The 14,889-nt window shown below is 37.9% G+C and overlaps 1 protein-coding gene across 5 annotated transcripts in view; it reads right to left on the reverse strand.

Annotated features, from left to right (window-relative positions):
• The window catches only part of Dnah9 (dynein axonemal heavy chain 9), a 338,036-nt gene that overhangs the window by 44,697 nt on the left and 278,450 nt on the right, over positions 1 to 14,889 (reverse strand). For 3 of the 5 annotated variants that reach the window (XR_007107774.1, XM_047545691.1, XM_047545694.1), the window contains 2 exons: positions 13,199 to 13,392; positions 10,485 to 10,633 (listed from right to left, as the gene is read on the reverse strand). Coding sequence is in view for 4 of the 5 variants with exons in the window: in XM_047545691.1 (XP_047401647.1) it covers positions 10,485 to 10,633; positions 13,199 to 13,392 (343 nt within the window). In the remaining variant the exon portion in view is untranslated. Of the gene's footprint in view, positions 1 to 809; positions 882 to 10,089; positions 10,406 to 10,484; positions 10,634 to 13,198; positions 13,393 to 14,889 lie in introns of those variants that run through there. The other 2 variants (XM_047545693.1, XM_047545692.1) reach the window with 2 other exon arrangements.

Consider the following 14,889-nt stretch of genomic DNA (forward strand, 5'->3'; position numbering starts at 1 on the left):
AAATGCAATCTGCTTTTCTGCATACATTTGGTAGCAGGCCTACTCAAATCTAAGCAAGTTTGTCATTCTGACCAGAACACTGGAAAAAGAAAAAGGAGGCACTAAGAACCAAAGGTGGGATATACAGCTTCTTTTGATCACAAAATAGACATGATAGAATTCACTTTGTCAAAACCAGGTACTTGGACAAAGGAGGAAGGAGACCAAGCAAAACCATGTTACAGATGAGTGAAAGAAAAACCAGAGAAGATGCCTATGTAAGGGCAGCAAGGGGAGGGCCAAAGACGGAGCTCCGCTTTGAAAGGATGTGACAGGAAGATGTAAGGGAAGGAGCACACTGAGCTGCCTCAAAGAACAGATGAAGCATCATCGTCATTACAATGCTGTACAATGCTGCTGTACTTTTAACTTTTCAAAGTCTTTTCACATCTGAGATTTCATTTTTATCCCTACAGTAACCTGAGGGGGTAGGAAGGCATCTTGGGTGATGGAAAACAAGGAAAAAGCAGATGAAGCAAAAGTGAAAACAAATGGGTGGTTCATTTGGAAAGGAGGTGATGAGGAAAGAGAGAGAAGAAAGGTAAAATCAAAGCACTGTTAAAGGATTAATTGGAGAATTCAAGGAGAAAGCAGAGAGGGTGGATGAGGGTAGATTTCATGTTACAGCAAAGACCAAGAAAAGTGGATAGCATTTCCCCTTCTCCTCCTCCTTCTCCTTTCCTCTCTACCTCCATCCCCATTGTTCAGGAAAGAAAATCCGGGGGAAGATTAAGTTGCACAAAAGTTCCAGAAAATTATAGTTTACTTACCGAGGATCAGTAGATGAACTTCAGGAACTTGGGGGGACTCCTAGCTTTGTATGTTTGTGGGAACATGCAGATCTGGGGTGGGGAGTGGAACGAAGACAAGGGAACAAATTTTTAGTCTGACTTGAGATTTTTGACCTCTACTCAACATTGAAGACTACTTCAGTAAAACAAAGGACTAGAGAAATGAAAGAGGTAAGAACATACATTACATGCTCAAAGATGGGAAAGGTTACCAAGCATTTTAAGAGTATAAACTGGAAGAATACAATGAACTGTCTGATATACAGATTCTGCACCTCTGCACAAACAAAGCAAAAAGACAGTAAGTTTACATAATACACCGGGGCTAGGGGAGATTGGGGAAAGCATTTGTGTCAACCATGAGGATTCCAAACTTGAGAACAGGGGCTCTCCAGCAAGCTGATTAGATTCAGGATGTGGGAAATGTGTGTTCCCAGAATATATGTTCTAAATGGATGAATTAGAAAATAAATCATACCATGAAGCGGGCAGGGAGGGAGAGAGAGAGGGGCACAGGTGTCTAAGTAATCTCTGACTGATGAACAGCAGTATTGCTTCTGGAAGTATGCATTGAGATTATGCCAAGGGCAAGCCTGAGATAATGTATTCAAAGGCAAATAAGCAATATGGATCAGGGAGGGGTCAGTTTGCCTGACTGACAGAAAGCTTCAAACTACATGATGGAATAGTTAGAGGTCAACTGGCTAAGAACAGTAGGAAATTGCTCATAAACAGAGTATATAAAAGCCTCCAGGAGGGAAAACACTGAATAAAAATGAGGAAACTAGGTTTATCTATATAAAAGGAGCAAAGCTTCCAGTGGACAGAAGGAATATAGAACACTATACAAGAGTGAGAGTCAGGAATAACAGCTATGACAACAGTCCTTATGATAGTCATTTATTTGTTAATTCATTGCACAAATACTTACTGAGCACATCTGAGTTAGTGTCACTATTAGGCTCTGGTGAAAAGATGGTGAGCAAGATGTCAAGGTCCCTGACCTCAAAGATGTTAGCGAACAACGAGCAGGCAGGCAAGCATAAAGTAAAATTATCAAAGAATGATTAAATTAGAATTGTATTAAATGCTTCGGTGCAATATATAGAGAGCTATAAGAACGTATAGTGGGGAAGCAAATCATCTTGCAGGGAGGAGGTCAGCAGAGGCTGATCTTTACAGGATGAATAGGCATTGGACTGTCAAGAATATTTCAGATAAAAGGATCCATTTGTGAAAATGTCCTAGTTAAGGAAGACTCGGGGTATGACTGAGGATCTAAAACAGTTATGTGGTTGGAGTAGAATGAGCATGGGGGAAGGTAAGACCCAAGGCTGGACAGAAAGGACAGGCCATTAATGCCACATAGATCATGTTAATGATCCTGGACTTAACCTTTAGAATAATGGGACTACACTAGAAAGTTCTAAGTAAAGAGTTATATGACCAGATTTGAGATTTAGCAAGATGCTTCTGTTTGCAGGGTGGCGAAGGATTACAGGAGAACAGAGATGAGTTAGGAGGCTATTTTGATAATCCAGGTGAGAGATTATGGTGATTGAGACTAGAATCTAAATGAAAATATAAACAATTTGATGGATTTGAAACACATTTAGTAGGTAAAATCAATAGGGTTAAAGGTGGTGAGAGTAGAGGAAGTTTGTTTAAGAGGATTGATTGGCAACTTGGTGAATATGATGGTATTTGCCAAAAATAATACAGTAAAATTTCTGGAGCTAAAATGACATGCTGAGAGCTGAGTGGATGAATGGAAAGAACCCACACCCAGATGCTCATGAAATTTCAGGATACAAGGTAGAGAGATGATCCTGAAATTTCCAGGGAATGAAAATGGGTCACTAGTCAAAAAACAAGAGAGTATCATCCTACTGGTAAATGACCACTCATGAACAAATTGGCTTTTAGAAGACAAGAGTCACATATCCAAAGTTCTGAGTAGAAGTCATTTGGAACTCTAATAAACTACCAAACAATTATTTGGGCAAAATTGAAACATTTTTAGACACACAAGAATTTGGAAATTTTTCTTCTATGATTTTCTTCTGATGATTTGTACCAGAAAAATAGAAAGGAAAATTAGGAAAAAAATACATGATATATAAAGACTGTAAAACTAATATAAAATACTAAAAAAATAAGTCCCAGGATGTCAACTTTTGGAAGACTGAAATATAACTTATCTATATTAGAAAAGGTTTTCAATGGGTTCTAGGAAGAGTATCTCCAAGAATAAAATGATTTCCTTTCAATGTATAGAATGAATAAGAAGTCAGCGATAATGGTAAATGAAACATTTCTTTTCCCAAGAAAATAAAAGGCAATTTGCAATTCCAGAAAAAACTAAAAGCTATCAAAGAAAATCATCATTTACATATGAAGCAAACTGAAATTTCACATGATTTTAAACATCTACACTAGGAACATTCTTCTTTGAAGACACCTAGAGATTACGACATTGAATGAAAAAGAAGGAAACGTAATCCTAGGCATTACTTGCCTCTGCAGCAGGTAATATATTTGTATTCATTAGGATATATGTGCTATTTATTGGTTTTAAAACTTAAAATTTAACTCTTAGACTAGGAATGCATGAAATTATTCATGGTAACAGGAGAATGAATATGAATTTGTTTTTGATTGTGTAAAAATAAAGGCATAGCTAACACAAGTTAGAAAATGGAAACCTTAGCTCATACACAGGTAAGTCAAGAGAAATTACCTATAATTCATGGCATAAGAAATTAAAATTTTAACTAACAGTACTTAAGTTACAATATATTCAATAGAGGAATAAAACATTTTAATATAGATAACTAAATTTGGGAAGTGTTTACCAACAAATTATATAACTTAGACGAAACGAACAAAGTTCTGGAAAGGAGAAAATTACTGAAGCTTACTCAAAGTGAAATAGGAAATCTGAACAGACACATAACTGGTAAAGAGATTGAACTAGTAATTTAAAAACTTCCTAATTAGAAAAACTCAGGCCCAGATGGCTTCACCATTGAATTCATGAAAATTAATACCAATTGCTATGATTTTGATATAATTTGGGTATCTTCCCAGGGTTCCTGTGATTGGAGGCTTTGTCCCCGGAGTGGTATTAGGAGATGCAGTGGAACATTTAAGAGGTGTGGCCTAGTGGGGGATCCTTGTGTCAGTAGGGGCTCTGCCTTAGAAAGGGATTATCTTGTATTTTTCTTGAGTTCTGAGAGAACTGTTACATAAGGAATAAGTTTAGGCCTACCTCTCTCTCTCTGTTTCCTGACTTGCTGTGTGATTCTCTCTGTACGTGACCCTGCCATCCACCATTGGGTCTTTGCCAGAACCTGCACTGTGTTATTTGGATTTTCAACCTCCCAAACTGTGAGATAAATTAACATCTTTTTTTTTTTAATGAAGCTAACTGCCTCAAATATTTTGTTGTAGTGACAAAAAGCTGATGCCAATCTTTCACAAAATCTTCTAAGGAAAGAAAAAAAAAGGAAGGGAACACTTTCAAACTCATTCAATATACAGAGTCCTAGGATTATTTGATACTAAAGTCAGACAAAGACATCACATGGAAAGGAAAATGTAGGTCAATATCCCTTATGAATCTCCATGCAAATATCCTTGCTGGGCATGGTGACACACATCTATAATTCCAGCAGCTCAGGAGGCCAATGTAGGAGGATCACCAAGTTTGAGGCCAGCCTCAGCAACTTAGTGAGACCTTAGTTCAAAATCAAAATTAAAAAGGGCTGGGGATGTAGTTTAGTCATAAAGTATCCCTGGGTTCAGTCCTAATTCCACCACCCCCAAATATATCCTTAACAGAATATTAGCAAATTGAGTCCAGAAATATTTAAGAAAAATTATGTACTAGGACCAGTTGGAATCCCAGGAATTCAAGGTTGGTTTAATTTCAAAAAGTAATGAACATAATACACTATTGTGCTAGCTTTTCATCACTGTGACAAAATACCTGAGAAAATCATCTAGAGGAAGGAAGATTTATTTTGACCCATGGTTTCAATTCATGGTCACTTGTCCACATCATTTTGACTGGTGAGGCAGAACTTCATGATAAGGCAGCATTTGGTGGAGCAGAGGTGTTCAACTAATGGCAATCAGAAAGCAGAGAGACAAGAGAGGGGCAAGGGACAAATATCCCTTTGAAGGCAGGTACCCAGTGATTCACCATTTTAAACTAGGACCCACCTCCTAAAGTTTTCATCACTTCCCAATAGTGCCACCAGTTGGGGACCAAGCCTTCTACACACAAGCCTTTGGGAAATATTCCAGATCAAAACGATAACAGTCCAATTAATAGAATAAATAAAAGTTCTATTATCACTGTACAGTAATTAAATAATCAAATGCTTGCAGGAGAAGCATTTGACAAAATTGAACACCTTTTCACAATATGAGGAAATAAACTCAATAAACTAGAACTAGAAGGCAACTTCCTTAATCCGATAGAGGACTTTTACCAAGAACAAACAACTAACATCAGACTTAATGGTGAAGACTACATTTTTCCCTCTAAGATCAGGGGCAAGAATATCCAAATTTACCATCTCTATTTAACATTGTATAGGAAATTCTATCTAGGGCAATCATGAAAACAAAACAAAACACAACAAATAAAAAAAGTCATCTAGACTGGAAAAGAAGAAGCAGAACTCTCTGTACTTGTAGATGACATGAAAATCCTAGGAAATTCACTAATAAGAATATTAGAGCCAATAAACAAGTTTGGTAATTTTTCAGGATAAAAGTGAATATATAAAACTTCACTATCAGTGAAACTGAAATTGAGGAAACCATTTCATTTATAATGGATTAAAAAGTAGAAACTTAGAAATTTAACAAAAGAAGTGCAAGACTTGTTCACTTAAGATTACACAATATTGTTATAAAAACTAAATTAGAAAATGGAAATACATTCTGTGTTCATGGATCAGAACCCTCAGTGTTGTTAAGGTGACAATTTTCCCAAAATTGACCTATATACCAAGTATAATCTCTATTAAAATCTGAGCTCTTTATTTACTTTAAGCTGAAACTGACAAGTTAGTCCTACAATATATATGGAAATGTGGGAGACCTCAAGTAGCCCAAATAATCTTGAAATAAAGAAGCAAGCTGGAGGACTCATTTCTTGATTTCAAAACTAACAACAAAGCTACAGTGTTGGCATACATATATACACATAGGTCATGAGAATAGAAATAACATTTCAGAAATAATTTTTTTTTTTTTTTCATATTTTCTTTTTTTTTTTTTTTTTTCTTTTTATTGTAAACAAATGGGATACATGTTGTTTCTCTATTTGTACATGGCGTAAAGGCATACCATTTGTGTAATCATAAATTTACATAGGGTAATGTTGTTTGATTCATTCTGCCATTTTTTCCCTTAGAAATAAGTTTTTATATTTATGGTCAATTTAATTTTGTAAGAGTTCTAGGACAATTTAATCAGGAATGAATAGTCTTTTCAGTAAATGGTACAGGGACAATTGGACATACACATGCCAAAGGACAAAATGGGCCTCTTCCTTACACGATACGCAAACATTGACTTGAAATGATTGATAGACCTAAATGTAATAGCTAAACATAAACCTCTTAGAAGAAAACATAGAAGAGCAAGTCTTTGTGACTTTCTGTTAGGCGATAGTTTTTAAAATGCAAAGCCAAAGCACAATTGTCTAAAGAAAAAAATTAACTGGATTTCAACAAAATTAAAACTCATGTGCTTAAAAAAGTGAAATGAAACCCCATGGAATGGGAGAAAATATTTGCAAATCATATGTATGACAAAAAACTTGTATTCAGAATATGTAAAGAACTCTTACACTCAACAATAAAAAGACAAATAACCCAATTTAAAAAATGGACAAAGGATTTGGATAGATATTTCTCCAAAGAAGATATATAAATGTCCAATAAGCACATGAAAAGATGCTCAACATCATTTGGGAAATGCATATATAAAACTACATACTTCATAACCACTATGGTAGTTATAATTAAAAGATGAACAATAACAAATGTTGAAGCTATGGAGAAACTGAATTCACACATTACTGGTGGACATATAAAATTGTACAGCTGTTTTAAAAAGAAATTTGTAGTTGAACAGCATGCCTTTATTTTATGCTTATTTTTATGCAGTGCTAAGGATTAAACCCAGAGCCTCACACATGGTAGGCAAATGCTCTGTCACAGAGCTACAGCCCCAGCACCTGTGCAGTTGGTTTGGAAAACAGTTTTGAAGTTGCTCAAAAAGTTAAACAAAGTTACCACATGATGCAGGAGTTTGCTCCTAGATATATATACCCAGGAGAATTGAAAATGTTTTTAATACTTTTATTAGTGCAGGAATATTATAATTGAAAACACTGTGCACACAAAAAGTTATATGTGGATGGTCATAGCAACATCATTCATGAAAATGAAGATGAAAGAGCCCAAATGCCCATCAACTGATGAATGCATAAATAAGATGTAGTATAGCTATATAATGGAAGATTATTCAGCCATAAGAAGGAAGTTCTGATACACGTTATGACATGGATGGACCTTAAAAAACTTACAGGAGATGAAAGAAGCCAGTCACAGGAGAAGTACTCATTGTGTGATTCCATGTATATGAAGTGTCCAGAATAGGTGTATATTAGACCCAGAAAGTCAATTGATGGTTGATGAGGATGGGGAGTTGGTGGGATTCAAAAGGGAGTGATTGACAATGTACATAGCATTTATTTTGGGGGGAAACAACATTTTTCCAAAATTAGAATGTTGCATAGTTTTGTGAATATATTAAAATATTTTAAATTGGATACTTTATTTCATTTTGTTTTTTTGTGATGGGGGTCTCGCTGTGTTGCTCAGGCTGACCTCGGACTTGTGATCCTCCTGCCTCAGCCTTCTGAATAGTTGGGATTACAAGAGTGCACCACCACTGCTGGCTGAATTTTACACTTTAAATGCATGAATTATATGGTTTATGAATTATATCTTCGCAAAGCTTTTGAAAAATTTGGGAGAACAAATAGAGTCTTGGTGGGCAGTAGTGTGTCTCATTTGTATCTGTGAGATTTTCATTTATGGAGGTAAGGGGACAAGGGGAGGCTAATGCCACTGAAAGAGGATTTTTATCGCTTACATTTCCTGCATCATACCATGCAGGGCCAAGTGGGGAAGTACTAGGTTTGGTCAGGAGGCAAAGGGAGTAAGGGGAAATCCTAAGCCAGAGTCTTTATCAAGATTTTCAAGGCAGGGCAGAGTAAATAGATTAGGACTGGTTAATATGATTTCTGGTGAGCTTTGGGGCATATGGACTGTCCCTATTTGTCTGGTGCCTGACTGAGGACTAACTTAGGGCAGGAGGAATATTGGCTTGGTGTGTGAGAGTGAGAAAAAGGACATGGGTGGGTGTGTAGACTGCACAGGAGAAGTGTGCCCTCAGGTGAGCCCTTTGCCACCTGGAAGACCGGGCTAGCTTTGGGAGGAGTGGTCTCTCCTCTCCCTACCCACAAGGTCATTAATGCTATTGCATCAAGAATCCCAAATAACCAAAGGCCGAATGTTTTCCCTGATAAATGGATGGTGATATATAACGGGGGTGGGGAGGTAGGGGGTAAGAGAAGAATGGAGGAACTTTAGATTACATAGAGGGAAATGAGAGGTGGGTGTGAAAAATGGTGGAATGGGACAGACATCATTACCCTATGTACATGTACAGTTACATGAATGGTATGAATCTACATCGTGCACAACTATAGAAACGAAAAGATGTACCCCATTTATGTACAATGAATTAAAATCCAGCCTGTAAAAATAAAAAATAAAAAAATAAAAAAGAAAGCAGACAACAAAAAATAAAAATGAAATAAGAAATAAAACTCCATAAAGCTCTAATAAAAATATATTTAAAAATAAAAAAGAACTAAAAAAGTTAAAAATGCAGAAAAAAAGGAAACCTGGTCAGTATAGTGGCTCTGTGACATATTGATACCATGCAGACACACATAGTCTCAGTTAACAGTGGGAGCTAAATTCCTATTTCTCATCTCAGGGAATAAATAGGTATATAAAACTGATTAAGTCTAGAAATGGTGATAAAAGATCACTAGAATGAAATAGAAAAGTAACTCAAGAGGACTAAATTTAAAAATGAACCAAAACAGTGTCTGGGAGGAAGGATTGGTATCGGGAAGGCTGGAGCTTTTTTAAAAAAAATTCTACTGTATTGTCAATTCTTTAAAAATACTGTGAGCAGGTATTACTTGATTCTTTTTAGGAAACTATGAAAATACAGATTTAGTTAGTGAATAAAGAATAGTAATTTCTTCTCTCAATTATACAACTCATCCACTCTTTAGGACCAGGTTAGTTTTATCTCACAAGACATGTGCTATATTTTCCTTTCGTTGCATAATGAATAGATTGACTACTTAGGAAGTAGTATTACACGGTCTGCATTTTTACCTGGAAAGACTTTATTTTATAAAAACCCATCATGTCTTTATTTAACTCTGAAAAATACAGTTTTGCTAGTTTTATAGTTTGAGTTAGTCATTCATTTGCTCACTCTTTCATTAAATCGTTGGTCCATGGTATCCTTGGGTTCTTCCTGTGCAGATTCAATCAACCATGAATGGAAAATATTAAAAAAAAATTGTATCTGCACTAAACATGTGCAGACTTTTTCTTGTTGTTCTCTAAACAATATAACAACTATTTACATAGTATTAGGTATTATAAACAATCTAGAGGTGATTGGAAGTATATGGGAGATGCAAGGATGTATGCAAATATTACATCATTTTATATAATGGATTTGAGCATCCATGGATTTCGGTATCCATAGCGGGGGGTCCTGGAACAAATTCCTTACAGATACATGGATGAGTGTGTGGGTGGGGGAGGGGTACTGAGCACCCATCACATCAAAGGCACAGTACTAAGAACCAGAGACACGAAGGTTGAAAATAATATCTTATTCCTAAGGAGCATTCACTCAGACACAAGTCACTAGGCAATGACAATGTGGCATTCATAAATATAGGGTGCTCTAGAAGTACATGGGAGGGGAGCCTCCAGCCTCAGGAATCAATCAGGGCTTCTTGGAGGTGACAACATTAAAGTCAGCCCTGCAGGATAAGTATAGCTAGGTTAGGGAAGGGGATGCAGGAGGAGAAACAGTGTATTTGGGAGAAGAAGTAATTGAGTGTGGTGCAATAGTGTAGAGTGGAAAACAAAGGAATAGGAGATTATGGAAGGTAGAGGAACAGGCCCCTGAATGTGTCCATCTCCAAACCCATGGACATGTACTTCATGTGGCAAAAAGATCTCTACAGGTGTGAGTAAATTAAGGATTTTGAGATTCAGGAATTATCCTGGATTATCTGGATGGGCTCAATGATATTGTACCCTATAGAGGACAGAGTGGGCCTTTCTCTCTTTGGTGGATTATGTTCTCTGGTCTTGCTTCACCAATGACCTTGACTTCTCTACTGCTTACAAACGTGGAGTATTGCATAGCGAACCTTGAATCTGGAAAAGAGAAACCAGCAGACTCAAAGAATGAAGGGGGCCCAGTGCAGCACTGACTCCAAGAGGAGATTTTTCTCACCTTGATTTTCCACATCTTTCAGTGGGTCCACCCCTGGAGACAGGATAAAAAACATCGGCGTGGCTGGTCCTGATTCTTCAAATGAAGATGCAAAATCTAGTGCTCTTCCCATTACATATTTGCTTCCTAACTTCTCCTCAACAAAATCTCTGCCAGAAAGAAAGTATATACACATATAGTCACAAAATAATGACATTTGAGAAATGGAGGCCTCTAGAAAAGAAAGAACATGCCCCAGGTGGTGGACTAGGTAGCTATAGGGTAGGACTGGCTCCAAGTCCACCCTTGTCAACACTTACTTGTGCTGCTCACCTAGATCAGGGCTCCTTATGTACTACTGTCCATTCAGGCCATTGCCAACTCCTGGCACACCCCTCACATCAACCCATCTATAGGGCTAATTAGAACCAATGCCTTCTGAATACTTGTAGGCAGCTAAACCACCATTCTCTAGATCTCTGCTATGCACCATTCCTGCCCAAGATTTAAAGCTCTATCAGATTCTTTCTTTGCTCTCATCTTTTATCATTCTCAGTTTTCTTTCCTCCCATTCCATTTCACAATGCTCCCCTTCTAAAGTGGCCCATTTTGTGCTAAATAAAACCTCACAGCTGCAAACATTTTCTGACTGTCTGGCCAAACTCCTGACCTTCACTGAGACTTCCACTATCCCCCAAGGACATTATTTCTTCATGCAGCTTTCTCAATTGGGCTCATTCTCCTGCACCTGAGGATTGGCAGTGATCAGGGTACTGCTCACTGCTCAATGCTATTTTTAAACCACTACCTCCTCAATATTGTGGTTCCAACAGGGTCCTTTTCCCTGGCTATTTCACCACTACCATGCATATCATCGTCATCTATTGCCCCATTTGATCACCTGCCTCATTCACTGAATGAGCCTTAGGCTCATGGACTTCTCCTCCAGCCCATGTGACAATCCTCTATACTCTTAGTGACCTCAGCTCAAATAATCCTTCATTTCCCCCCCTCTTCAGTCACCTATTTTCATAGTCACACCTTCAACCATGTCGTTACTTGGAAACTTTGCTTATGTCTGATGCCATGAATGGAAATATCCCCTTTTCTGACTAACACCTTCTATCCTTATAGTTCTTTTGGTAGTGTATCTTTACTTCACCCATTCTTTGATTCTATTGGTGCCTTTACAAATGCAGGAATTTCAGTATTCTGGTCTTTCTGGTATTTTCCCAATATCCCCTTACTCTATTCATTTCTTTCCTGTTCAGTATAGACTATAATTTCTTTTTTAAAAAATAATCATATTGCTGTATAATCAATAGACCCCACAATTCACTCATTTTAAGTATATTTTTCAATTTTTTTTTAGTAAATTTATCAAGTTGCACAATCTTCAGATGTGGAAAGATGTGGAAAATCAAGGTGAAAATCCAGTGTTAGAACTGGATTTTCATCACCCAGAGATTCTTTCTAATTGATTTCTATTCTTATTCCCTAGTCCTAGGTAACCACTAATCTGCTTTCTGCCTCTGCAAATTGCATGGCCTATGATGCCTAACCATTTTCCTGACAACAACCTCATGTTCCTTGCTTAACTTTTATTTAAATACACGAGTTTGAAATGACCTGAGCTCTGGATCAGCATAGCTCTGAATCTACACCTGGGATTCTGGAGAAAATTATCCAATGATGAAGACAGGTGCCACCATAAGTGCAGGATCTTAACCAGATGGGCCTTCAATGCTACCTGGAACTCCCTGGTCAGCCTTCTCTCCCATTTTGAACAGATCTGTTTTCAAACATTCTCTACTCTTCAAATATTCAACCCACTACCCCTTTTTTCACACAAATTCAACTGAGGGTCTTCAAACTTTTCAGAAAAATTAGAAGCCAGCAGATAAAAATCCTCCTAAATTTTCTGCTGTTCATTTGTTACATTACTTAAAAATACAACCATCTTTTTTTTCCCTTCTAAAAAATATTGTGAGAAAAGAGATGTTTTTCCTGCTAAGGATGAACCCTCTATCTGTTCTCTGGATCCCATCATCTTCTACCATGTTAGCGTGATCAGCATCTTTTCCATGCTAACACTGATTAACATATCTTTCCAACCTGCCCACTAAGATATTGAGAAAACACCTGGTATCCACAGAGTAATAGGTTTCCTGCAATTTTGGTGGTTGATACAAAGGATCTTATTACCATACATCCATGGCCTTAAGGCTCAACTGCTATGGTTTGTATTATTAATATCCCCTAAAAGCTCATATGTTAGGCAATGAGGGAATGCTCAGAGATGAAATGATTAGATGATGGCATATGTTACCTCATTAGATTAGTCTGCTTGATGGACTAATAATTTGAATAGATTGCTGGGAAGTGACTGGAGGCAGGTGGGGTATGACTGGGGTAAATAGGTCACTGGGAGCATGGCCTGAACTATATCTCTTCCTAACCCCTCCTTCCTGGCTGCCATGACCTGAGTAGATTTTCTTTGCCATGCCCTTCCACCATGATGTTCTGTCTCTGGTCTAGAGCAATGGAGCCAGCCAACCATGGACTGAATATCTGAAACTGTGAGCCAACATAAATTTTCTCCTCTAACTTATTCTTGTCAGCTATATTGATCACAGCAGTGAAAAGCTGAATAACACTTCAGTCTTGTCATGCTGGCCATCCTGAGACTGTCTTCTGGAGTTGTCCCAGGCCTCCCACCATTCCATGTTCTCCACCTCATGGCATAGGTCATCCGATCAGGCCGCATGGCCCTCATCATGCAGAGGCGCTGAAGGGCTGTCTTGTTCTTCCACTCCTGGGGGAACTTCTCCTTCTCAGGACATTCTGACTCCACAAACTTCTTCCAGCTCTTGGCAGATCCCTCAATGTCTCGATCCAGATTAGAGAATTCTTCCATTGATGAAAGTGCCTGGGAAATTGCAAAGAATCTTGCTCTGAAATGCAGTTTCTTTAGAAAGCTGTAATTTGCACTGTGCTGGAGGTTGAGAGGCAAGTGCTATTACATACACAACTCTGTCTCACATATAGTCTATTTGGAGTCTTGGATTTTCCTCCAGGAAAAATAAAGGAAGAGGGAGGATACTGATCAGCTCATCCTCAGTCAGCTGACCCCAATAATATGTAAAATTAGCAAATAACCAATTTGGGATACTACAGGTAGCAGAGACTGAACCACACTCACCTGCATGATATTATATGGAATAGAGGGGCAAGAAGGGGTACCATTATTATTCTGGTTGTGGTACATGGACACCTAAGTCATAGGTGTCTTCCTTCCATCTGCACACTCTGCCACCAAATCCTATCAATTCATCTCTTGAAATATCTCTAGAATCACTGACTTTGTATTAATGCCAACAATTACAATTTCCATGGGTTGTCTATTTCTGTAAGGATTAAGGATTGAGTCTATTTGGATACAATTTGGTAACCAAATCTCTTCATTTAGTTCTTCCCTCCAATCTATCCAGTTGATGAGGTATCCTGCTCTGTCCTACCTTGTCTCAGTCTACCAGTCTCCTATCTGGGGAGTGTGTGGTGACTCCTTCCCAGTCCAATTCCTTGCTTGCACTACTTCTACCACTTATAAGGTTCACTGCTTATCAGCATGAATGAAAGTGTGGTCTTCCCTATTGTAAGTGGTTGGCATGAAATTGGGAAGTCACAGAATCCATGTGAAAGGACATGTGTTCTCCACCAAATTTTATTCCTTGTTTTACTTGTGCTGGTCATGTTGTCTATTTATTAAGGTTCAAATAAACTGCCAAGGACCAGTTCAAAGTCAGTAACCTTCCTCAGGCACATCCTCTATAACATAGAACATATAGTCCTTCCTCTTTGGTGGAGCACAGAGATCTATTCACAGAGTTGGATACTAAGAAATGGTTGCTCAGTTTCAGATGTTTGGTTGCTGATAGCACTTAAGCCTTAACCCTCCTTCTTCCTCTCCTGCTCACATCTGGGCAAACTGGTCAGTAAGCCTGGGTATTTCCTCCTTAGATTCTGAGGGGAATGTACCAAGTAAGCCCCTGCCCGTGCACAGGAACACTCACTCTGGACTCACCCCATAACTACCATAAGTACCCCAAGGTGATTTCTTTTCCTAGCTCCCTCAAGTCATTTTCAAAATGCTTGGGTTCACTCCTGCTTTTGTCAGAAGTCTCATTATTGGAGTAATCAAATTTCACACACTATTTTAAAAAAATTTTTAAAAAAATTTTTATAGACTGCATTTTGATTCATTGTACACAAATGGGGTACGTCATTTTGTTTCTATGGTTGTGCATGATGTGGAGTCATACCATTCTTGTAATCATACTTGTACACAGGGTAATGATGTCTGTCTCATTCCACCATTTTTGGTATGCATGTGGCATCATCAGTCTTACCTGGGAACTAAATTTTG

The sequence above is a fragment of the Sciurus carolinensis genome, chromosome 3 (assembly GCF_902686445.1).
Source record: "Sciurus carolinensis chromosome 3, mSciCar1.2, whole genome shotgun sequence".
NCBI lineage: Eukaryota > Metazoa > Chordata > Mammalia > Rodentia > Sciuridae > Sciurus > Sciurus carolinensis.